Source organism: Bufo gargarizans, chromosome 2 (genome assembly GCF_014858855.1).
Source record: "Bufo gargarizans isolate SCDJY-AF-19 chromosome 2, ASM1485885v1, whole genome shotgun sequence".
In the NCBI taxonomy this organism is placed as follows: domain Eukaryota; kingdom Metazoa; phylum Chordata; class Amphibia; order Anura; family Bufonidae; genus Bufo; species Bufo gargarizans.
The window spans coordinates 523,986,216-524,009,707 of NC_058081.1; the positions used below are offsets into that span (position 1 = coordinate 523,986,216).

Consider the following 23,492-nt stretch of genomic DNA (forward strand, 5'->3'; position numbering starts at 1 on the left):
ATCCACAGATCCTCCATAACAGTGTCATCTACAGATCCTCCATAACAGTGCCATCCACAGATCCCCCATAACAGTGCCATCCACAGATCCCCCATAACAGTGCCATCCACAGATCCCCCATAACAGTGCCATCCACAGATCCCCCATAACAGTGCCATCCACAGATCCCCCATAACAGTGCCATCCACAGATCCCCCATAACAGTGCCATCCACAGATCCCCCATAACAGTGCCATCCACAGATCCCCCATAACAGTGCCATCCACAGATCCCCCATAACAGTGCCATCCACAGATCCCCCATAACAGTGCCATCCACAGATCATAATGATCTGATGCTCTTAGCATTACTTAATGCTAGGAGCTTCAGGTACTTATGCACTTGGCCAGCAGCTGCGGGCGCTTTCCTGAATTCAGCTGTATCACTGCCCTCAGTAAACTACAACTCTCGTTGGCTGTCCAGGCATGCTGGGAGTTGTAGTTTTGCAATATCTGGCTCCACAGTTTGGAGACCACTGCTCTATAAGCTAAAGCAGTAGATGGGGGTCTGACCACTGGCCCCCACCAATCCTGAGAATGGGGACATAATTGTGCCTGGAGTGAATAATGCGGACTGCACCTGCGTGTCCACCACTCCATCCATTCCCTATGCATGTCTACATTCTCAGGATCGGCAGGGGTTCCAGCAGTCAGACTTCCACCTATCTGCTTGTTATCCCCGATACTGTAGATATATATAACTTAATGAGATGGGAAAAACCCTTTAACCCCTTCTTACTTCAGGATGTATGCATATGTCCTTGCAGCTGCAATGTTCACACAACTGGACGTATGCATACGTCCTGCATTCTCACTGCACCTCGAGATCGGTGGCAGACCCTGGCTGATTGCCAAGGCAACAGGAAGCCAGTGGATCTCACAGGCAAACTGTCATAATATACTGACAGTTGTACTATGCTGCAGTACAGATGGCCACAGGCCCAGCTAGAGGTGGCACACCTTTTGCACTTAGAATAACATTAAAGTGCAAAAACTCCTATCATCTTATACTGTAAACAGGGATACGCTACTCAAATGTATATATATATATATATATATATATATTTTTTTTTTTTTTTTAATTTACTTTTTTTTTTTTAATCATTGCTGAAGGTCCAAAGCACACAAGATAAAACCAGGGACTCCTCAATTCGTGACAGGGGCTACGCATCCTTGTGCGTAATGTTGTTGATCTTACGGTAGTCCACACAAAAATGGATGGTTCCATCCTTCTTCTTTACCAGGACTAAGGGGGCAGCCCAGGGGCTTGTGACTATCCTGGATGACATTGCTTGTCTTCATATCCTGCACCATCTTCTTCACCTGCTGGTACATGGCAGGAGGGACTGGTCTGCATCTCTCTTTGATTGGAGGATGAGTGCCAGTTGGAATGATGTCCTGTATTAAGCGAGTCTGACCATAGTCCAGAGGATGTTTGCTGAAGACTTGATGGTGTTGTTTGACTAAGTCCAGCACACCGTTGATTGTTTCGTTAGAGGTTGTGGTATCCCCAATATGTAGTTTAACCCACCAGGGCTGTTCCGGCAGGTCTTTGGTTTCCTCCACTGTTTGGAGTGATTGTTGGGCCGCAGCAGTAGGGGAATCCAGGATATCCTGCTGATGGATGTGATAAGGGCCCACAAGGGCCTGATAATCCTGAGCTTGGATACTGATGCTAGCCTTGCACCATATCAGAGTCTCTGCTCCAGGCTGGAGTGTGATAGGTTGAGCATCCTTGATGCGGACACGGCAGATTTTGCCCAGTTGATTGCTGAATTTTTGTTAAGCGGCTAGCACTTGAATGGTCTGGTTTATAACACATTGAGTTGCACGGGGGCAGTCAGTAGGGTTTTCTTTAAGGCTTTCAGCACTTCAGGGTAACAGTTGCCGAGTACATTCATCCCCAGGACCACAGGGCAATTGTCATCTTCTGGGGCCTGAATAACGGCTACCCCTTGGCATGGGAGTTTGGTATCTTCCATCTGTAAGGTAGGTTCCCAATAACCTAGTATAGGCACCGGTTTGCATTGGTAGCTATGATATGGAGCCAAGATTAAGGAGGTTGCGTCAGCTGGGCTCCGTTTCGGCATGTGTCAAATGCTACTTGGCGGATGGTAGTCACTTGAGATCCGATATCAAAGCAGGAAACTTCACTCCGTTGATGTCAACTTCAACCACGGGGTGGGCGCCCATGATAAAGATGCCCTAAATTAGGGCATTTAAGATACACTCTGGTGCCCTAAATCAATGTACCCCCCCCCAGGGGTTAATATCCATGCGTGGCTGAGAGACTAGACGCTGACACATAGATGGTCAATGCAATCTCAAATTTTTATTACACGGGGTAAGTGTATATACATCTTCAGAAGAGGGCAGTCCTCTCTGAGGCTAAAACATTGTTTCATTGGTCAAAAAGGAAGAAGAGCTAAGAGAGAGGAGATAATACACCTGCATCTGCACACTGGGTCCTACTTTGGAATGTGAACTAATTTAAACATCTGGTTACCATCGCCATTTTGTAATGGAGTTTATCCTAACAAGAATACTGCCTACGTCATATGTGACACTTCAAAGAGATGCTTCTCTATAGGCAGTGAATAATATATACATATCATCGAGCCATATAATTGGCTTATGCACTCTTTCACAGTCTATATGACTCTTGGGACACCTGTACAAAGATGAGAAAACAGACACTTCTCACAGCACAGCCCTTTGCCCCCCTCTCTCCTCCAGTCTTGAAACAAAGATGGGGTGGGTGGGCACTTGAAAGTAGAAAAAGTTAACTCATTACAATCCTAGATATACAAAATATAGACTAAAATTCACACATCTTTAACACCCACATACCTAGGCATAAAGTGTGTGACAATGCAGGCATTGGTGTTTCCTAATGTTTTGATAACCGGGGTCTGACAACCTACCGATTGGCTGGCGCCGATATTCTTGTGAATCGGGTGTAGGGCGGTCTCTGTTTGCAGAAGTCCCTTTTCTCCACCTTTGGCTGCTGTTCCAGTCGCTCTAGCTGTTTCCTTATCCTCTCCAAATTCTCAGCCAAGAGGGAGACTTGAGCAGTCAGAGCTGCTACGGCATCTGGAACGGGTGCCTGAGCCCAATGCTCAGTTATTTGGCAGTGAGTAGCAGGCTGTAGTGCGGGCCCTGCCCTCTTGTTTTCAGGGGGTTCAGCTTGGTGACTTTTCCCTAGGATGCCAATAGCAAGTTCCTTAAAATCCAAGAAAGGGGTATCTGGGTGCTGAGCTGACAGCATCTTCAGCTGACGTTTGAGGGATTAGTCAACTGTTCCCTGAGGGTTTGATCTTGTCCCTCAGCTTTATAGGGATCAATGTGGATAACAGCCCGCAGGGCTTCTTGCAAAGTGCAAAGTCTCTCAAGGTCTCCTTTGACTGCTGCCGCTTTCCAAAGAAGCGCATTTTAAGTTCAGAGGCGGTCCTAGTCTCAAAGGTGGTACTGAGTAAGTCTAGGATCTGTTCAGCGGTTTTCTGCTCTAGCCAAGGCCAGGACTTGAGCTCCCGGAGCGCAACTCCATGTAACTGGCTAATCAGAATTTCCACTTTCTGATCCTGTGATACTGGATATAGCTTAAACGTGGCTAGAATTTTAACACGAAATTCCCTGAGTGAATGGGACTCTCCTGAGTAACGGGAGCCAGGGTGCCCCAAAATAGTATGGCATAGTAAGAGGCATGATGCCGGTGGCTGCAGCTGCTGCTGATGGATCACTGCGGTCCAAGTGGGTGCTATCTTCGCTGTCAGACATGACCCTTGATACCCAGTACCAGATTGGAGGGATCAGTATTGGCTACAATGCAGTTTAGATGCAGGTTGCTATGGGCGACTGCAGCAGAATTGGTGCATGGCTCCTTTAACCTCTTTTCCGGACACATGGCATACCAGTACGCCCTGATGTCCCGGTACTTAAGGACACGTCTTGCGTATTTCCGATCACCGGTGGCTAAATGGCTAAAGTTGGAAAAATAAAGTTTTCCCCAAAAAAAATTAAAGTTTCAAGTAAAAATAAACAAAAACGTAATTTTTACGTAAAAGCTAAATCTGAAAAAAGGTCAGACAAACAAGCAGATAAAGAAGATAAGGTCACGTACCGTGTGTAAAGTACTGTGTGTTTGTCTGACCTTTTTGCGGATTTAGCTTTTTTGACAAAAAAACATTTATTATGTTTTTTCTTGTGATTTTTTTTCTTTTTTTTATAATTGGCACATGCACTTTATCATTCGTTCAATTGAGTTGAACAGGTATATATATGTGTGTGTGTGTATATATATATATATTCAGAGACCCACATTGGAGAGTTGTCTCTTTTTCTTCTGCTCACATAGCAGTTTTGCACTTGCACTTTATCTCTTTTGATACTATTTTTATCCTTATCAATAGTGGGTATTCTCTTAATATATATTTCATATGGCAGTTCTGTTTCACTCATAAATATCTATAATTAGGTCATTTATCTTTCTACATTGTTGTACTCTACAAACTCTCCCAGGATTGTACTGCACTTTTGTGCATTTGTCTGTCATCTTTGTATGTTTTTAACTATATATTTAATAAAGCAATATTTTTATAGCTTATTAGTTCTCAGTGTCGTTTTATAGGTTATCTATGTATTATAGAAGTAGAGAAATTAAAACTTGGAAATTTGCAAATTTTCTAAAACATTTAGGCAAATTTGGTATTTTTTTATAAATAAAAATGTTTTTTTTTTTTTACTCCATTTTACCAGTGTCATGAAGTACAATATGTGACGAAAAAAAACTATCTCAGAATAGCCTGGATAAGTCAAAGCGTTTTAAAGTTATCACCACATAAAGTGACACTGGTCAGATTGGCAAAAAATGGCCTGGTCCTGAAGGTGAAAATGAACCCGGTCCTTAAGGATTTAAGAGTCCCTACAGCTGCTCAATTTCAGGAAGTATGGTGCTCTGGCAGACAGATTATAACTCTTAACAGTCTTTAGCAAGGTTATTTTCGCAGTAGTACTCACTCAGATCCACGGTTGATGTTTCTTCAACATCCAAGGCAGAAAAGACAGTATTTTCCCTTTTTCAAGATGGCCGCCGCTTCACTTCCTGTATGGGCAAATGCAGAGATTTCTCTGTCCTCCTGGGAACTTGTATTCAGCACTTTAGTTCCTGCTGCTGTAAGACTGGTTTCTCTGTGGAGGCGGGCTGTTTGGTTCCCTCCCCTCTGCTGAGTGGATGTATCTAAGATGGCCGATCAACCCCTGCTCTGCCACTGTTCTGCAACTCATGCAAACCCACACTCTTCAGCAGTAAGTAAATGCAATAAAAGTCTCTTTTTCTGGGGGTTTGGTGATTACTATAGCCTGTAGTGTATAGGCACAAAGGTAAATCCTGTTCGTGACGCCACTTTTGCAGTGACCAGGTATGGGTGGTTAATGTTCTGTATTTGTTGTGACGCCAATTGCAGCGTGCACAGGGTACTATCCCAGGGCCCTTCCAAAGTGTTATAACGCACGTTCCAGATTAGGAATGCCAGAATGGTGAAATGGCCTATAATGTCTCTGTAGGGTAGTGATAATTGTGTCACCGTGTCTCCTACCTGGGTACGGCTGGACTCCTGGCTCACTTGCAATAAATTTGAGTGTAGTGATAGTAGGGGTAATAGAGGAATTTACAGAGTAAATGATGTCCAGACCTTGAGATGAAGTTCAAACGTTGCTTCACTTAAAATAACTTGCATCCATGCAGTATACAGCTTTGGTCTCTTGGTCCCAGCAGGTTTTGGCAAGTATTGGCAGGAATACATACTTCTGCTTCACATTTCGAACTTGCAGTTTAAGTCGTCTGCTTGGTAGCTCTGTAATTGTGACAGGAATGAATCTTCTGCACTTTTCTGTAACTTCTGCTGTATGAGGACAGACTAGCTAAGGAGGAATGGCTTCTTCTAGGTCTCTGGACTTAACTCACAGATTCTCAGGGTATGCTTTCGTCCTGGAACTCTAGTGGTTGTCTGCAGTTTCTGCTTTTTCACCCAGCTGAGGCTAAAGGTGCTCAAACTGGGAATATGATCAAGTCTCAGTCTTCCCTATGCAGGGGGTAACTGCAGTAAAGGTAACAGCAGTTAGTGTACTGATATCGTGTGGGACGCCACAAGAGATATATGAAAGTACACAACTGCTATCCTATTTTCCTTTTTTTTATATATATATGGCATAAGAGGACATTCCTTAATATATAGCACAAGAGAACAATCTCGACATAAGGAGATCTATTTAAATAATCGCATTGCAATCCAGTTGCTACTGCTAAATGCAGGGTGGACATTGGAAGACATAAAACTGAGTTGATGGAATATAAGTTCTACTCAGGTGACTTTGATGTGGCAATATATTACTGCTAGCATATGAAAATACCAACCATTGCGATTTTCTTCCATTAGGTGGCCATTTCTGGTCGCTACAAAGACTAGACCCACACTTATGCCTATTTCCTATTGAAGAGAGACTAGTTACATCTTTCCTTTCATTGGTCCATATCAACTATAAACATTCTAATGAAATTTGCTACGATATGTATATGAGATACTTTGTTGCAGCGGAGGTGATGATTGACTGTGTGGGCTCCAACACTCATTTTTACCATCTGTAGTATGGTGGCTGCGTGTGCAACACACAATCGCAACTGCAAATTCCAGTGGGTTAAAATTGTGTATTATATTTTACATTTTATATTTTTATCTTTTTTCAGGGATTTCTGTTGTGTCATTTTATTTTATTATATTATATATTAAAGTATGTATTTTTTAACTATATTCTCTCCGATTGGTGCCAGATGAAGAGTGCCTGTCCTTATACAAGCTGTTAATTATTATATATCTGATAGGGTGAATCAGTTGGACATAGAGCACCTAGTCCATGTTAGTAGACAGGTGAGCCACTATAATATATTAATTCCTATGTCTTACTATGTGTATATTACTCACCTCATTATCTCCAGGAACAATGTGACATCAAAGTAACATTAACGTAGTTAATACCAAAACAATCGTACAGATGCAACAGAGGTGGATTTGTCATGTACCATTCATGGAATGGGTATTTTATTAATTGTCTGAGCAGGGCCGGTGTTAGGGAGGGCAAACTGGGCAACTGCCCAGGGTCCCCATCCCCAAAGCTGCCCCCTTCCATATGGGGCAGCAGTTTACAGTGGGTAATGAGAGCTTATGGCTACCGTCCCGACTGTTCAGATTCACAGGCAAATGGTATATCCCAAATCAGGCCACAGACTAGAAGAGTTCTGTGGCGTGCATCACAGACAGCGGTGGAGAATGGGAGTCAGGAAAGTTTATTTATATATATATATATATATATATATAGGCATTATGGGGGAAATGGGGAGCATTATATACTGGCACTACAGCGGGAAAGCATTATATACTGGCAATACAGGGGGAGGAGGAGCATTATATACTGGCACTACAGGGGAGGGGAGCATTATATACTGACACCACAGGGTAAGGAAACATTATGTACTGGCACTACAGGGGAGGATAACATTATATACTGGCACTATAGGGCTGCATTATATACAGGCACTATGGTAAAGCATTATATAGGAGCACAATGAGGAAAGGAATCATTATATATGGGCACTACGGAAGCATTATATTGTGGCACTGCAGGGGACCATTATATGCTGACACTGCAGGGGAGGGGAGCATTGTATACTGGCAATACAGGGGTAAGAGAGCATTGTATACTGGCACTACAGGGGTAGGGGAGCATTATATACTGGCACTACAGGGGTAGGGGAGCATTATATACTGGCACTACAGGCTGGAAAGCATTACATACTGGCACTAGACAATAGAGGAACATTATATACTGACATCAATGGGGGGGAACATTGTATACTGGCACATGGAGTAGTATTATATACTGGCACTACAGGGGGTAAGAGGGGACATTATATACTGGCACTACTGGAGGACGGGGCAGTTTTATACATACTGTCTCTACAGGAGGAAGCATTATACCTATAACAAAGGAAGGGGAAACACTAGAACTAACAGAGGAGGTTTTTAGGCAACACCCCCCTGGTTTCGAATTATCTCCTACGAGGGAGGCAGTGTCAGCAATAATGTGCCGCTCACAGGATAATTTACAAATAATCAATCCTTCCAATAAATTCCCAATAAAAGCCAATTATCCCTGTTACGGAGAGGTCTGTTATTTGTACCAACTCTGAAGTTTCAGCCATTTGAGTGGGTCAAAGACATCAATCTCTTTGTCCGGAAATTGAAATGGAAGAAATTCTTCCGTACACACGATAAGCGACAATACTTAGAGCTAGGGATTAACCTCGATGACTTTCCAGATGTCCGTTTCTTGCCAGACTTATGGACAGAGAGGCAGAGGAATCCTGGCGAGGGATCATTTACTAATTTATGGTTGCCATCTACCAAAACCCCTCCTGTAGGTGACAAGTCGCCTCTGGACAGCTTTGTAGAATTAGTGACAGAGGAATCACGTCACCTAGAGATCTAGAATATAGAATTTAATGTATCTTCGTAATCACGAATATTCTAGTTTTCATCAATACCCTCCCTGCTTCTTGCTTGTGGGCCAATGAGAAGGCTGCAATGTCTTTGTCTGAGCTTAGCAACATCCCTAGCAACCAATCGGAAAGTGGCCTACCCCTTACTATATAAGAACCTCCCCAGCAGCCATTTTCTGCAGTTGTTTGCAGTTCTGACACAGGACACAAACTCTAGTCTATAGATTGTGTGGTATATAGTGTGTGTGTGTGTGGTATATAGTGTGTGTGTGTGGTATATAGTGTGTGGCAAATAGATGTGCAATGTGCATGTGGGAGATGTTTCTCTGCTGTCCATACATACAACAATACTTAGTGCACCAATCAGTAATATGTAGTCAGACCTGCTAAAATGTGAAGTTGCATGAATTGCGCCAAAAAACTTGCGCATCATTAACGCAATCGCAAATATATTGGAGAACTCTATCTGCATATAAAGCTATTGTTCTGCCATGCATGCGAAATGTAATAAAAAACTGTGCTGTAATGTAATGAACATACCTAACATACAAGTATATAATCAAGCGTGTTTTCTCAGACATATTATAGACTGGATACGACACACTAGTTTTCATTCAGACTATGTGCTAGAGAGTAACCTCTGCGTCCCCTGGGCCTTTGCACCTTACTGCACACGAGTCTGAAGAATCTACCAAGGCACTTGCGGAACTCAATATTTTTTCGACACACTTGGGCAGCTTGGAGAGCTCTTAGGAAAAACCTTCACTTATGCCATAGAATGTCGAAACATTTGCCTCTATGGGGACACCCAGAATTTGAGCAGGGCAGGAATAGTGCTCTGTTTAAAGAATGGAGAACGAAAAGGAATATTGAAAGCTCAGCAAATGATGCATAACGCTGATGGCGAACATGCCAGAAAGTTAGGGAGAAATACCAGCTAAGCCCCTTTCAGACGATACAATACACACAAATCAAGCAATTCTTGACAGACAGATTAATAGATGTTTCTGGAGAGGTAATTAAAAACGACTTTGACAGGATACTGTTGAGAGGGACAGGCCCCCAGTCCATTTCTCTCTGATATTCCCAATTACGGGAGAGATAGGGTGATGGGTTGCTGCAGCAGGCATTTCGACCTTGGGCTCCGATACTGCAAGATGGAGGAGCTGGGGAAAAGATTCTAAAAGGTTGGTGGGCTCTAAGGAAGTCTATATTAAACGAAACATGGAGGGACAGTCATTTTAGACTAATGCATAAGGCCATGTATGCTTTCAATCTGCCATCAGCCCCCAGTAGACCTAACAGGCTTATCAATTGCCCAAATTGCCTTACACCACACACAGATCTATATCACGGTCTGTGGACTTGCCCCCAAATTTATAGTTTGTGGCAACAAGTAGCTCAGATAATCAAAGATATCTGGAACCTTATAATCCCACTTATCCCTATGGTATATCTGTTCCACTATTGGGAGAGGACATGGACGGGGTCTTCACGGAACCAAGGTTGACAGCTCTTTTCCATGCAATCTGCATGGTAACCAAAAGAAGCATACTGCATCTTTGGCTGCAACCCTCGATTCCCTCTAGAGACAGCATTTTATTAAACCTGAAAGGTTTATTGGCGTTGGAACGCAGGGAAGCGGAGAGAAGTAAAGAAGGAAAGGGGGGCAAGTTTTTGAAAAGGTGGTGAGATCCTGACTCACTATTTGCATCATTTTTCTTTGGTGCCGGTAACAGGGAGAAGGGTATCTCTAAGTTTTATAGGCTACTCTTGGAAGCTTATAACAAAGAGTCTGTGACGGGGTTAGACAAATGGGCCAAAGATTTGGGTCTGCCTGTGGATCAAATTGCATGGGAACATATATTCTCGCTTGCCCAGAAACACTCTAAATGTTCGTATCATCTGGAGGCTACTAGGAAACTAATTTACAGATGGTACATGACTCCAGAAAGGTTGTCTTTGATATATCCAGAAGTATTAAACGTGTGTTGGAGATGTGGGAAGTATGGGGGGGATATGATGCACATTTTCTGGGAATGCGCAAATCTGAAATCCTTTTGGAAGGAAGTGTCTAACATGCTTACCGTATTTCCTAACTTAACTCTCCCCTTTACTCCAGATTTCGTTTTATTGCTTAATGGGTTGCAATTAGTGCCGAAGGCATACCGAACGATCGTCTTTCATGTATTAACGGCCGCTAAAATCCTCATAGCTAAATATTGGAAATCTGATAAAGTTCCCTGCATCACAGAGGTAATCAACCGTGACAGCTTTCACTGTGAAATGGAAGGCACCTTGGCATCTTGTCAGGGCAGGTTTAAACATTACCTGAATAATTGGGGGGGGGGGGGGTTTTGGTCCATCCGACACAGACCATTACCACCATTGGTCATTTTTGAGGGTGCTGCACAAAGATCCATAAGCATGCATTCCTTTTGTCAGGTTAATGGACCTTTATGCCTTTTAGGGTACTGGCGTTCTACATCTTATTCTAGTAGCCTCTGAGCCATATATCTCATCTGCCTGTTTTTGTAATCTTATGTGGGTGAAAATTACACTTCTTTTATTGGCTTTGTAATAATATATATATTTTTTTTACCATCTTGGACAGGCAGTTAGACATTATACCTATTGGCACTATGTAACACCCCAGAGTTGTGTTACCACACGCCTCTACCCCACTACTATCTCCTAAGAGCGTTATACTGTCATCTGATGTGATTTTCCTCATGTCCTCCACAAATGTGCATGCAAAACCATGTTAAAAGCATTTGTTCATGTAATTTGCCTGGTTACCAGTAGGTGGCAGCAACCCCTTGGCAAGTCACAGTTTAGTATATCTGAGCTGGAATGGATTATTCCAGCTTAGCTCCCTCTCTATGGAGAGGGTGGGCTGGTCCCACATCCTGCAGTCTGGGGGTGGAGAAGGAAGTTAGAGTTAATGTATCCCACCCCCTGCTAGGGGTAGGTGTGTGTGTGAGGAGCTCCCCTGCATAGGGAAGACAGAAAGGACCTAATCTCGGCTGAGACTTGGCCATATACCCAGCTTGAGCACCCTCAGCTCTGCTGGATGAGGAAAGCAGAAAACTACAGACAACCTCCAAAGTTCCTGGAAGAAAGCATCCCCTGAGAATCCATCTGTGAAATAAGTCCAGAGTCCTGGGAGAAGCCATTTCCTCCTCAGCTAGTCTGTCCCCACAAAGCAGAAGGTACCAGATAAGTGCAGAAGTTAACCCTGCCACAATTACAGAGTTACCAAGCAGCCGTTTTTATCCTGCAAGCTCCACATTTAAAGCAGAAGTATTAATTCCTGCCAATCATTGCCAAAACCTGCTGGGACCAAGAGACCAAAGCTGTATACCGCTTAGATGGAAGTTATTTCAAGTAAAGAAACGTTTGAACTTCATCTAAAGGTCTGGACATCATTTATTCTGCCAAGTTCCTCTATTACTCCAACTATCACTATACTCAAATGTATTGCAAGTGAGCCAGGAGTCCAGAGGTACCCAGGTAGGAGACACCGTGAGACAACTACCACAAAACTATAGAGACATTATAGGCCATCACACCACTCTGGCATTCCTAATCTGGGACATGCGTTATATATAACACCTTGGAAGGGCCCTGGGATAGTACCCTGCGCATGCTGCAATTGGCGTTACAAACAAATACAGAATATTATCCACCTGACCCTGCCACTGCATTAAAGTTGTGTCAGCGTACCCGTTCCTGGTCACTGCAACTACAGGGGCACTATAATACAGGGGACAATACATACTGGCACTACAGGGGGGTTATAACTGTGGGGGGGGGGGGCATTATAAATACTAGGGGGCACTATGGTGGAAATATTACTACTGGGAGTACCATGGAGGCATTATTATTGGATAGAATTTGGAAGGTATTCCTACATTAATTAATGCTGAGAAAATCTGATCCTGGCTGGCAGCCTTGAGTGTAGTGCCTGGAGCAGGGATACTTTTGAAGTCTGGATATTTGTCCCTGTTTCCCCTATGCAAAGTCATCAACTCATTACCTTATTTCACTTTAAAGGGTTAAGTTACTTTGGCTTATACTGTTTAATAATGTGTATATAAAGGACACCTACAGAACAATGTGAATACCCAGATCATGGAACTGCACATGACCATTTAATAAACAAAAGAAGCTTTATTGAAATCCAATTAATAAAAGACATACAATGGAGTCTGCATGATTCAGTGGAATAAATTACCTTTACAAAACGGGACCACGGGAGGGGGCTAACAATGAGTTAATCATACAAAGGGAGCAAATGATCTATGAACATGATTAAATAAAGATATATGCAGTAAAAGCATCACAGCAGTAATAAAAAGGTGTCTGACTAAAGTCTCCCCAGAGGACAATGCCTATAGGGGTACCCGGACAATATAAATGCATATAGTGCCATGTGCCGCAAGTACCAAAGAGAGCACAATTATCACGGTTCACAGTTCATAGAATATATCTTCCAGACCAAAAACCCATCCCAGTGTCCTTACTTACCCAACGCGTTCGCTGACTGACCCGGTGCGGTGTAATAACTCTCATGTGGCCCAAATAGGTTGTATTTATATGTTTGGATATATAAATGGTAAAAAGTATAAATCTGAAGGTGTCGGCCCTCTACAGAGCAATGAGGGGGAAGTTGCAGAGAGAGATGAGGAGAAAGCAAAGCTATTAAATATTTTTTCTCCACTGTATTCACTGAAGAAAATAAACTGTAGATGAAAAGCAGAATGTAAAAGTAAATTCCCCATTAAAAGTACCCTGTCTGACCCAGGAAGAAGTACAGTGGCGTCTTAAAAAGATTAAAATCACCGGGACCAGATGGCACACACCCCCGTATCCTAAGATATTTAAGTAATGTCATAGCCAGACCCTTATTTCTGATATTTAAGGACTCTATATTGATAGGGAGTGTTCCACAGGATTAGCGCATAGCAAATGTGGTGCCAATATTCACAAAGGGTCCAAAAACATAGCCCGGAAACTATAGATTGGTAAGTTTAGCATCTGTTGTAGGTAAACTGTTTAAAGGTTTTCTAAGAGATGCTATCTTGGAGAACCTCAACAAAAATAAGCAAATAACACCATATCAGCATGGCTTCATGAGGGATAGGTCATGTCAAACTAATTTAATCAGTTTCTATGAGGAGGTAAGTTCTAGACTTGACAGCGGCAAATCAATGGATGTCTTATATCTGGACTTCTCCAAAGCACTTGACACTGTACCACATAAGAGGTTAGTATATAAAATGAGAATGCTCGGACTGGGAGAAAACGTCTGTATGTAGGTAAGTAACTGGCTCAATTATAGAAAACAGAGGGTGGTTATTAATGGTACACACTCAGATTGGGTCACTGTCACTAGTGGGGTACCACAGGGGTCAGTATTGGGCCATATTCTCTTCAATATATTTATTAATGATCTTGTAGAAGACTTACACAGTAAAATATCAATTTTTGCAGAAGACACTAAACTGTGTAAAGTAATTAACACTGAAGAGGACACTATACAGCTACAGAGGGATCTGGACAGACTGGAGGCTTGGGCAGAGAAGTGGCAGATGAGGTTTAACACTGACAAATGTAAGGTTATGCATATGGGAAGGAATAATGCAAGTCACCCCTACATACTAAATGGTAAAACACTGGGTAACACTGACAAGGAAAAGGACCTAGGAATTTTAGTGAACAGCAGACTAAGCTGTAGAAACCAGTGTCAGGCAGGTGCTGCCAAGGCCAATAAGATAATGGGTTTCATCAAAAGGGGCATAGATGTCCGTGATGAGAACATAGTCCTGACACTTTACAAATCACTAGTCAGACCACACATGGAGTACTGTGTACAGTTCTGGGCTCCTGTGAACAAGGCAGAGCTGGAGAGGGTTCAGAGGAGGGCAATTAAAGTAATAATTGGAATTTGTGGACTACAGTACCCTGAAAGATTATCAAAATTAGGGTTATTAACTTTAGAAAAAGATGACTCAGGGTGATCTAATTACTATGTATAAATATATCAGGGGTCAGTACAGAGATCACTCCCATCATCTATTTATCCCCAGGACTGTGACTGTGACGAGGGGACATCCTCTGCGCCTGGAGGAAAGAAGGTTTGTACACAAACATAGAAGAGGATTCTTTACGGTAAGAGCAGTGAGACTATGGAACTCTCTGTCTGAGGAGGTGTTGATGGTGAGTACAATAAAGGAATTCAAGAGGGGCCTGGATGTATTTCTGGAGTGTAATAATATTACAGGCTATAGCTACTAGAGAGGGGTCGTTGATCCAGGGAGTTATTCTGATTGCCTGATTGGAGTCAGGAAGGGGGAAATTGGCTTCTACATCACAGGTTTTCTTTTCCTTCCTCTTGATCAACTTATAGGATAACAGACTGAACTGGATGGACAGATGTCTTTTTCAGCCTTATAAACTATGTTACTAACTGTATTTCATATGTTTGTTGTTAAATATATCTCATGTTCATTTGCACTGTATTTGCACAGCATTGTGGACAGGGTTAATGAATACTGAGAAACCGTGACTTTGTAATTAATAATGAGAAGCTGGTAATTTCCATATCTACCATAAGGTTTTAAGAAGAGCATGTTTTGGAAGGAAAAAGCCAGACAGACTTAGGCTACTTTCACACTAGCGTTCGATCGGATCCGTTCTGAACGGATCCGATCATAATAATGCAGACGGAGGCTCCGTTCAGAACGGATCCGTCTGCATTATTTTTAGCATATAACAGCTAAGTGTGAAAATAGCCTCGTACGGATCCGTCCAGACTTTCAATGTAAAGTCAATGGGGGACGGATCCGCCTGAAGATTGAGCCATATTGTGGCATCTTCAAACGGATCCGTCCCCATTGACTTACATTGTAAGTCTGGGCGGATCCGCACGGATCCGCACGCCTCCGCACGGCCAGGCGGACACCCGAACGCTGCAAGCAGCGTTCAGCTGTCCGCCTGTCCGTGCGGAGGCGAGCGGAGCGGAGGCTGAACGCCGCCAGACTGATGCAGTCTGAGCGGATCCGCTCCATTCAGACTGCATAAGGGCTGGACGGCTGCGTTCGGGTCCGCTCGTGAGCTCCTTCAAACGGAGCTCACGAGCGGACCGACGAACGCTAGTGTGAAAGTAGCCTTACCTTTTGAATAACTGCTACTATGTTATTATGTCTGAAAACATGTTTAGTTTTTTTCTGGAAAAACTGCTGTCATTGCCATTGAGTATCATTGAAGCTGTAATGCAAGTCTATAAGAGATGAAAAGTGTAACATTGTATTTGTTTGGATTGTGTTTCTCCACTCCACTCATCCCTCTAGGTGAGAGATGCTACAGTTACTACACCATGTGGTATTTTCCTGCCACCATTCTTCTCTGTGCCTGTGTGTCGCAGGCATCCATCACTCATTAGCTATAATGGCACCCATTTAGAATATAGGTTATGGAAAACCATTGAAAAACACTTGACAAATGCGTTTAACGGAGCCTGTGACAGATGCCATATAGGAGCTTTAACAGACTGCCATGGGATAACATAGTCTACTATATTTTATTTTGTGGTATACTGACATATATAGAGTACACTCTGTCTGGGTAATGTAGCCTATAGGCATGTACATGTGTAACACCCCAGAGTGGTACCACTACTGCACCCTGCTACTATCTCTAATGGGCTAATATAATGTCATCTTATGTATGTCTTTCCAGGTCCTCCACAATGTGCATTAATGATCTTGTTATGTAACTGTTTATTACATGTAATGTGCCTGGTTCACCAGCAGGTAGCAGCGTAAATGGGAGAGCTATCCTTAGAGAGAATGGAACTTACCATTCCATTCTCCCCCTCTTTGGGCAGAAGTGGGCCAGTACTGCTTGCTACCAGAAGGAGGTGGGGCAGTTCTGGCTTATTTTGGTTGAGACTCCATGTTGGAGCTGCCAGGATTCTAACCTACTTTTTGGCTGAACATAAGTCCGACTACAAGAGTGAAGTGCAGCATAAAGAGGAAACAAAGACATCACGTTACCTTGTCAGTACAGCAGAGTCAGAGAAAGATATAGCAGAGTTTGGTTTGCCTGCCAGTTTAATGCTAAAGCCTGCTGGAACCAAGACAAAGCCTGAACCTGTTTGGAGAAACATTTATTCAATTAAAACTTCATCTCAAGGTCTGGACTCAAGTTATTTCTTCAAATCCCTCAATTATTACCCCTATTTATTGTTTCAGAGCCAAAACCTGGGGTCCAGCTGTATCCAGGTAGGAGCACCGCGACACATGTAAAGAGACATTTAGGCCGCACTACACCACTCTGCATTCCTTCTAAACCTAGGACGTGATATAGAGAGCCCTGGGGGGAGGTGTCCCGTTGCATATGCTAAAGGTAAGCAATGCCCTTACTTCCCTGATACATTGTAACAAACTATCAGCACAAGAGACAATTGCGCTACTGATGCATTTACAGGAGATTGCCTATTTACAGGGGATAACTAGATTGCAGGTCCTGCTGCTGGGACCCCCACAAATCACAAGAACAGGGCGCTGTACCCTGTGGAACCCCCCTTTGAAATGGACAGAGCGGATTGTCAGAAATACTCGCTGATGCTCCATTAATTTCTATTGGAGTTCCGGAGATAATTTCTGATTAGCCACTTTGTCCATTTCAGGGGGGCTTCACAGGGTATGTGGTCACCCATTCTCATGATTGGTGGGGTCCCAGCAGTAGGACCCCCACCAATCTAAATGTTAGGGGGCAAATTTTTGTCACCGAAATACCCCTTTAAATTTGGCACATCTTTAAAGGGAACTTGTCACATTGAAAATGCAGTGCAGTCTGCAGGCAGCATATTATAGAGCAGGAGGAGCTGAGCAGATTGATATATAGGTTTATGGGAAAAGATTCAGTAAAACCTGTAAATTATTCAGTTATATTCCTGCTCATTCTGGGCTCTAAAGTCCAGGAGGCGGTCCTATCAGTGATTGACAGCTCTCTTTGTATACGCAGTCAAAGAGGGAAAGCTGTCACTCACTGATAGGACCGCCTCCGTGACTTCAGAGTCCAGAGTGAGCAGGAATATAACTGAATAATTTACAAGTTTTACTGAATGTTTTCCCATAAAACTATATATCAATTTGCTCAGCTCCTCCTGCTCTACAGTATAGCATGCTTACATTGCATTCTCATGGTGACAGTTTCCCTTTAAACACTTCCACCTACAGTAGATATGCTACTCCAGTTTTTTTTTTTATGTCGCCCCCTACTGGACTGATTTTGTGACTTTTTTTTCTAACGTTTGAAAAGATGATTAAAAAGATGCAGTGATAAATGTGCAACAAAACAAATTAACATAGCAAACACTTTCCCCACCCACGTTTGAAAAGCGGCGTAAAGCGGCAAAAAGTCACAAATATGTGCGCAAAATGTTACTTTACAGCTAAATGCTACTTTTTAACAGCCTAAGGCCTCATGCGCACGACCGTTTTTTTTTGGTCCGCATCCGAGCCGCAGTTTTTGCGGCTGGGATGCGGACCCATTCACTTCAATGGGGGCGCAAAAGATGCAGACAGCACTCCGTGTGCTGTTCGCATCCGTTGCTCCGTTCCGTAGCCCCGCAAAAAAAATATGACATGTCCTATTCTTGTCCGTTTCTAGAATGGGCCGTCCGTTCCGTTCCACCAATTGCGGAAGGCACACGGGCGGTTTCGGTTTTTTGCAGATCCGCGGTTTGCAGACAGCAAAAAACGGAACGGTCGTGTGCAAGAGGCCTTAAACTGCAGTTCAACTTCAAAGTCTCCCCCGTTGTTCCGTTTTTTGCAGTTTAACTTCAAAGTCTCCAGAAACTTGGAGAAGTGAAGCACTTGACCGGTTCCCTGAGCACTTTGGACTTCACTCATACAGACAAATAATATGTAAACGTCACGTTAGATATCCAGTGATGTCCTTATGCTTCTGCTTTACGCTTACAGACCTCATTTAAATGGGCACGCCACCAGAAATACTTATTCTAACACAACCTACACCCTGAGAGATCTGGGGTTGAAAACCTGACAACCTTTCTGTAGGTCACTTTGGTCCCAGATGTTATTGTCACTTTTCTAGGCTTACACTGAAGTGATGCACAAAGAGCAGGGAGGTCCTATACCAAGAATAAAAAAGGGTGCCCCCTGCTGTTGCTGGTTGATGTCTGACGCAGGGGCAGCGGTCAATACTAAACTATATTTACCTATAACAAACAGATGTAAATGATAATTTATGGGAAACGGTCAACAAGGTGCCGCCATCTCCTAAATGCTGTGCTCCGTCTGATCTCGCAGATGTACTTCAGGTGGTTTTAGTTCCTCAGAGATCATTTTGCAACAAACATTGTTGAAACAATTTATGTTCTTAACCAATGACAGAATTTCAGGCTAAACACTGAGGCGCTGCAAACCTGATACCTCCCTCCAAACATCATGTAAGGGAGGTGTCAGCTGTAGGAAAGTAGTCTGACATCTGGGATTTGCTCTCACGCTATAAGACGACCGGAGCCCAATAGATCAGGTAGGACTTCTTTCTGCAATATGACCGTATCCATGTACAGAAGCAGCAGAGCTGAATTTGTCATGGACTTGTTGCTTTTGTGAATAGTGGCATTGGAATGACGGAAGGTAACGTGGCAGGTTTACCTACAGTCCTATGGAAAACCAGCACCGTGACCTCAGTCTGTCATATATCTATCAAACGCAGCTCTGCTAGTTAGCTGACAAATTCAAGACTACTAGATGTGAAAAACAAAACTCTACTCTATTTAGCAAACTCTACTATGACTGGCTTACTATGTCAGCTATGATCTATGTAACAAACTCATATCTACTACATCTGACGAACCGATTTACAGTGCAAACACAGCTCCATAACTTTGCAAATTGAGCAGTGCTACACTACAATCTCAGCTCTGCTACATTGATAAACGCAGTGGTTCTAGGTTAAGTCTACTGCTATTTCACAAGATAAGCTCTGCTCTGCCAATTTGAATCTGTATCTGAAATTCATTCAACCACCTTTAGATCGGCCACAAACCAATAATTATCAATGCCCAAACCAGCATTTCTCTAGGCGAGGGAGCAACTTGTAACAATCACAGGAGTCCCCACTATTGCTTCATTGCTAAGAGACAATTTGGGTTCCTAGTCTAAATGGGTCCCCATCATATAAGTAGATTGCAACTGTTGAGGACCCCAAAAATTTTACCTAATGGTTTTTACCAAAAGCTACCAAACAATGCCAAAAATACTGCCATTCACTGTCCAAAAATACTGCAATACAATGTATCAATAATACCTCCAAATAATACAAAACATATAGTGCTCCCATAGCCCTGCCCTATGTTCTCCACACATAACTTCTATTCAGTGGCCACATATACCGTAATCTTCATACAATAATATAATTGATTGCACAGATAATACTACCATATAATGTACAGATAATGCCGTCTTGAGTGTCATTCCCCTTTAAGAATACTTTTACTAATTCTGTAGATACTATAGGGAACATTTATGATTTGCGTTTGATTTTGTGCCACCTTAATAGTATATTTGGAGTGAGTACAATCTGGTTTATACCTATATAAGTAAGGCCTCTTGTAAACGATCTTATGGCCTTTTCAGTATTTTGCGGTCCGCAAAAAACGGATCCGCAAAAAATACGGATTACGTCTGTGTGCATTCCGTTTTTTTGCAGAACAGAACAGCTGGCCCCTGATAGAACAATAATATTCTTGTCCGTTATGCAGACAATAATAGGACATGTTCTATCTTTGAACGGAACGGAAAAAAGGAAATACGGAAACGGAAGGCATAGGAAGTACATTCTGTTTGAAATGAATGGTTCCATATATGGTCCGCATACGAAACGGAAAAAAAATAAAAAAAGCACCAGGGGGGTTACCTGGTGTGGAGTTGTGACCTTTTTGTATAATAAATGTTCAATAATCCAGGTCTAATCTCACTTTTAGCCTTTAAACATAGACCACATTGAAAAGTCTCAAAATATGTCTAAAAAAAATGCCGCAATCTCCATGAATCTTTAAAGCCACAAAACAGACGTATCTGATTTGATAAATGACCCCCACTACGCCCTCTTCTTTCTGCTGCTACATCGGTTTCTTCTACCATTTTATAGCGTCATTTACTGCATTTCTTTTTCATGTGGTTTGAGTTCAAGGATGTGTCCCCAATGTGAGGGTTATATCCCAGGCCATTATATTCAAGACATTTATGATCTGCTGTGTTATCTATTAACGGTTTATGGGATTTGTCAAAATCACAGACTTAGGTCCCTTTCACACGAGCGAGTTTTCCGCGCGGGTGCAATGTGTGACGTGAACGCATAGCACCTGCACTGAATCCTGACCCATTCATTTCAATGGGTCTGTGTACATGAGCATTGTTTTTCACGCATCAGTTCTGCGTTGTGTGAAAATCGCAGCATGTTCTATATTCTCAGTTTTTCACGCAGCCCTGGCCCCATAGAAGTGAATGGGGCTGCGTGAAAAACGCATTGCATCCGCGTTCAGTGTTACTATGGCAGCCAGGACGCTATTAAAGTCCTGGTTGCCATAGTAGTAGTGGGGAGCGGAGGAGCGGTATACTTACAGTCCGTGCGGCTCCCGGGGCGCTCCAGAATGACGTCAGAGCGCCCCATGCGCATGGATGACGTGTCATGCGATCACATCATCCGTGCGCGTGGGGCGCCCTGACGTTACTCTGGAGCCACACGGACGGTAAGTATGCTGCTCCACCGCACCCCACTACACTTTACCATGGCAAACAGGACTTTAGCGTTCCGGCAACCATGGTAACCATTCAGAAAAAGCTAAACGTCGGATCCGGCAATGCGCCGAAACGACGTTTAGCTTAAGGCCGGATCCGGATTAATGCCTTTCAATGGGCATTAATTCCGGATCCGGCCTTGCGGCAAGTCTTCAGGAATTTTGGCCGGAGCAAAAAGCGCAGCATGCTGCGGTATTTTCTCCGGCCAAAAAACGTTCCGTTCCGGAACAGAAGACATCCTGATGCATCCTGAACGGATTTCACTCCATTCAGAATGCATTAGGATAAAACTGATCAGGATTCTTCCGGCATAGAGCCCCGACGATGGAACTCTATGCCGGAAGAAAAGAACGCAGGTGTAAAAGAGCCCTAAGGGCTGTTTCACACGAGCGGATGCCGTGCGTGACATCCGCTCCGTGAATGACAGCCAAGACCCGATGCGGACAGCAGAAGCACGGAACAGTAACATGACTGATAATGCTCCGTGCCTCTCTGTGACCTCTTTACTATGAAATCACAGTAAGATAAAGTTGTCACTGTGATTTCGTAGTAAAGAGGTCACAGAGAGACACGGAGCATTATCATCCATGTTACTGCTCCGTGCTTCTGCAGTCTGCATCGGGTCTTGGCTGTCATTCACGCAGCGGATGCCACGCACGGCATCCGCTCGTGTGAAACAGCCCTAAGAGATGTTGTTTGTTAATCTTCCGTTTTTTATCACGCGCGTGAATAACGCATAAAAACGCATTGCACCCGCGCAGAAAAACTGAACAACTGAACGTAATCACAGACAAAACTGACTGAACTTGCTTGCAAAATAGTGCGAGTTTCACTGAACGCACCCTGAACGCATCCGGACCTAATCCGTCACGCTCGTGTTTTGCGTCCGCAAATTGCAGATCCGCAAAACAAAGATGGCGTCCGTGTGCGTTCCGCAATTTCCGGATACAGACCAAAACAACGGCCGTGTGCATGAGGCCATAGGGTACTTTCACACTAGCGTTTTTCTTTTCCGGGACTGAGTTCTGTCAAAAGGGCTCAATGCCGGAAAAGAACTGATCAGTTATATTCCCGTGCATTCTGAATGGAGAGCAATCCGTTCAGGATGTCTTCAGTTCAGTCATTTTGACTGATCAGGCAAAAGATAAAACCGCAGCATGTTATCTCCGGCGAAAAGAAATTAAGGCTACTTTCACACTTGCGGCAGAGTGATCCGGCAAGCAGTTCCATCATCGGAATTGCCTGCCGGATCCGTCAAAGTCAACATTACCGGATATTTTTCATGCAACGGATCCGTCGTTCCGGCAATAGTATTTCATGCCGGATCCGTCATTCCGTTGCATCCGACATACACTTTTCGACGGATCCGTCTGCCGGATCCGTCGTAATAGCGGATCCGTCTGTTCCGTTTCCTTCCGTTTGTAAACGGAAGGACGGATCCGTTATTCAAATTTCAGAGATAAAAAGATGCAATCTGTTAAGCAAATACTACAAGTGGCTATAAAAGAAAACCAAAGGTCACTTACCACTCAGAAGTTCCTTCTGCAGAGTGTAAAGATGATGCCGGACCATATTAGTTTTGGATTTCAGGCTCTAATTCTGGTTTCGCGCTGGAGAAGACGTCTTTGAAACAGACAGCGTAGAAAGCGTCGCTATTGGGTGCATCCAATAACCTCTGCAAGAATAAGAAGTGGAGTTTTTGAAACTCTGTTTCTCGAATTGAGGAATTATCCTGACAAATTTTTTAATTACTTACGGATGACGGTAGAAAGTTTTGATGATCTCTTACAACGGGTGTCACCTCACATTCAAAGACAAGACACCACTTTCCGCCACTGTGTTTCCCCAGCAGAACGCCTGTTGTTGACCATAAGGTAAAGTAGATAAATATTATATATAGTACCAATTCTGTCTAAATTTTTTAAAGCTGCTCCTTGGTAGCTTGGTAGTGTAAAACTATAAAAAAAAAAAAAAAAAAAAATTTATTTCCTATGATCATTGTAGAAAGTGGATAGGCCACAAGTGATGATCAGCATTATTATTTTTAATTATGCTTAAATC

At 43.2% G+C, this 23,492-nt stretch overlaps 1 protein-coding gene across 5 annotated transcripts in view; it reads left to right on the top strand.

Moving 5' to 3' along the window:
• The window catches only part of A4GALT (alpha 1,4-galactosyltransferase (P blood group)), a 76,710-nt gene that overhangs the window by 37,158 nt on the left and 16,060 nt on the right, over nt 1-23,492 (top strand). For all 5 annotated transcript variants that reach the window (XM_044278020.1, XM_044278021.1, XM_044278022.1 and 2 more), the window contains exon 2: nt 16,848-17,001. In XM_044278020.1, coding sequence (XP_044133955.1) covers nt 16,993-17,001 — 9 coding nt within the window. In that variant the 5' untranslated portion in view covers nt 16,848-16,992. The remainder of the gene's footprint in view (nt 1-16,847; nt 17,002-23,492) is intronic.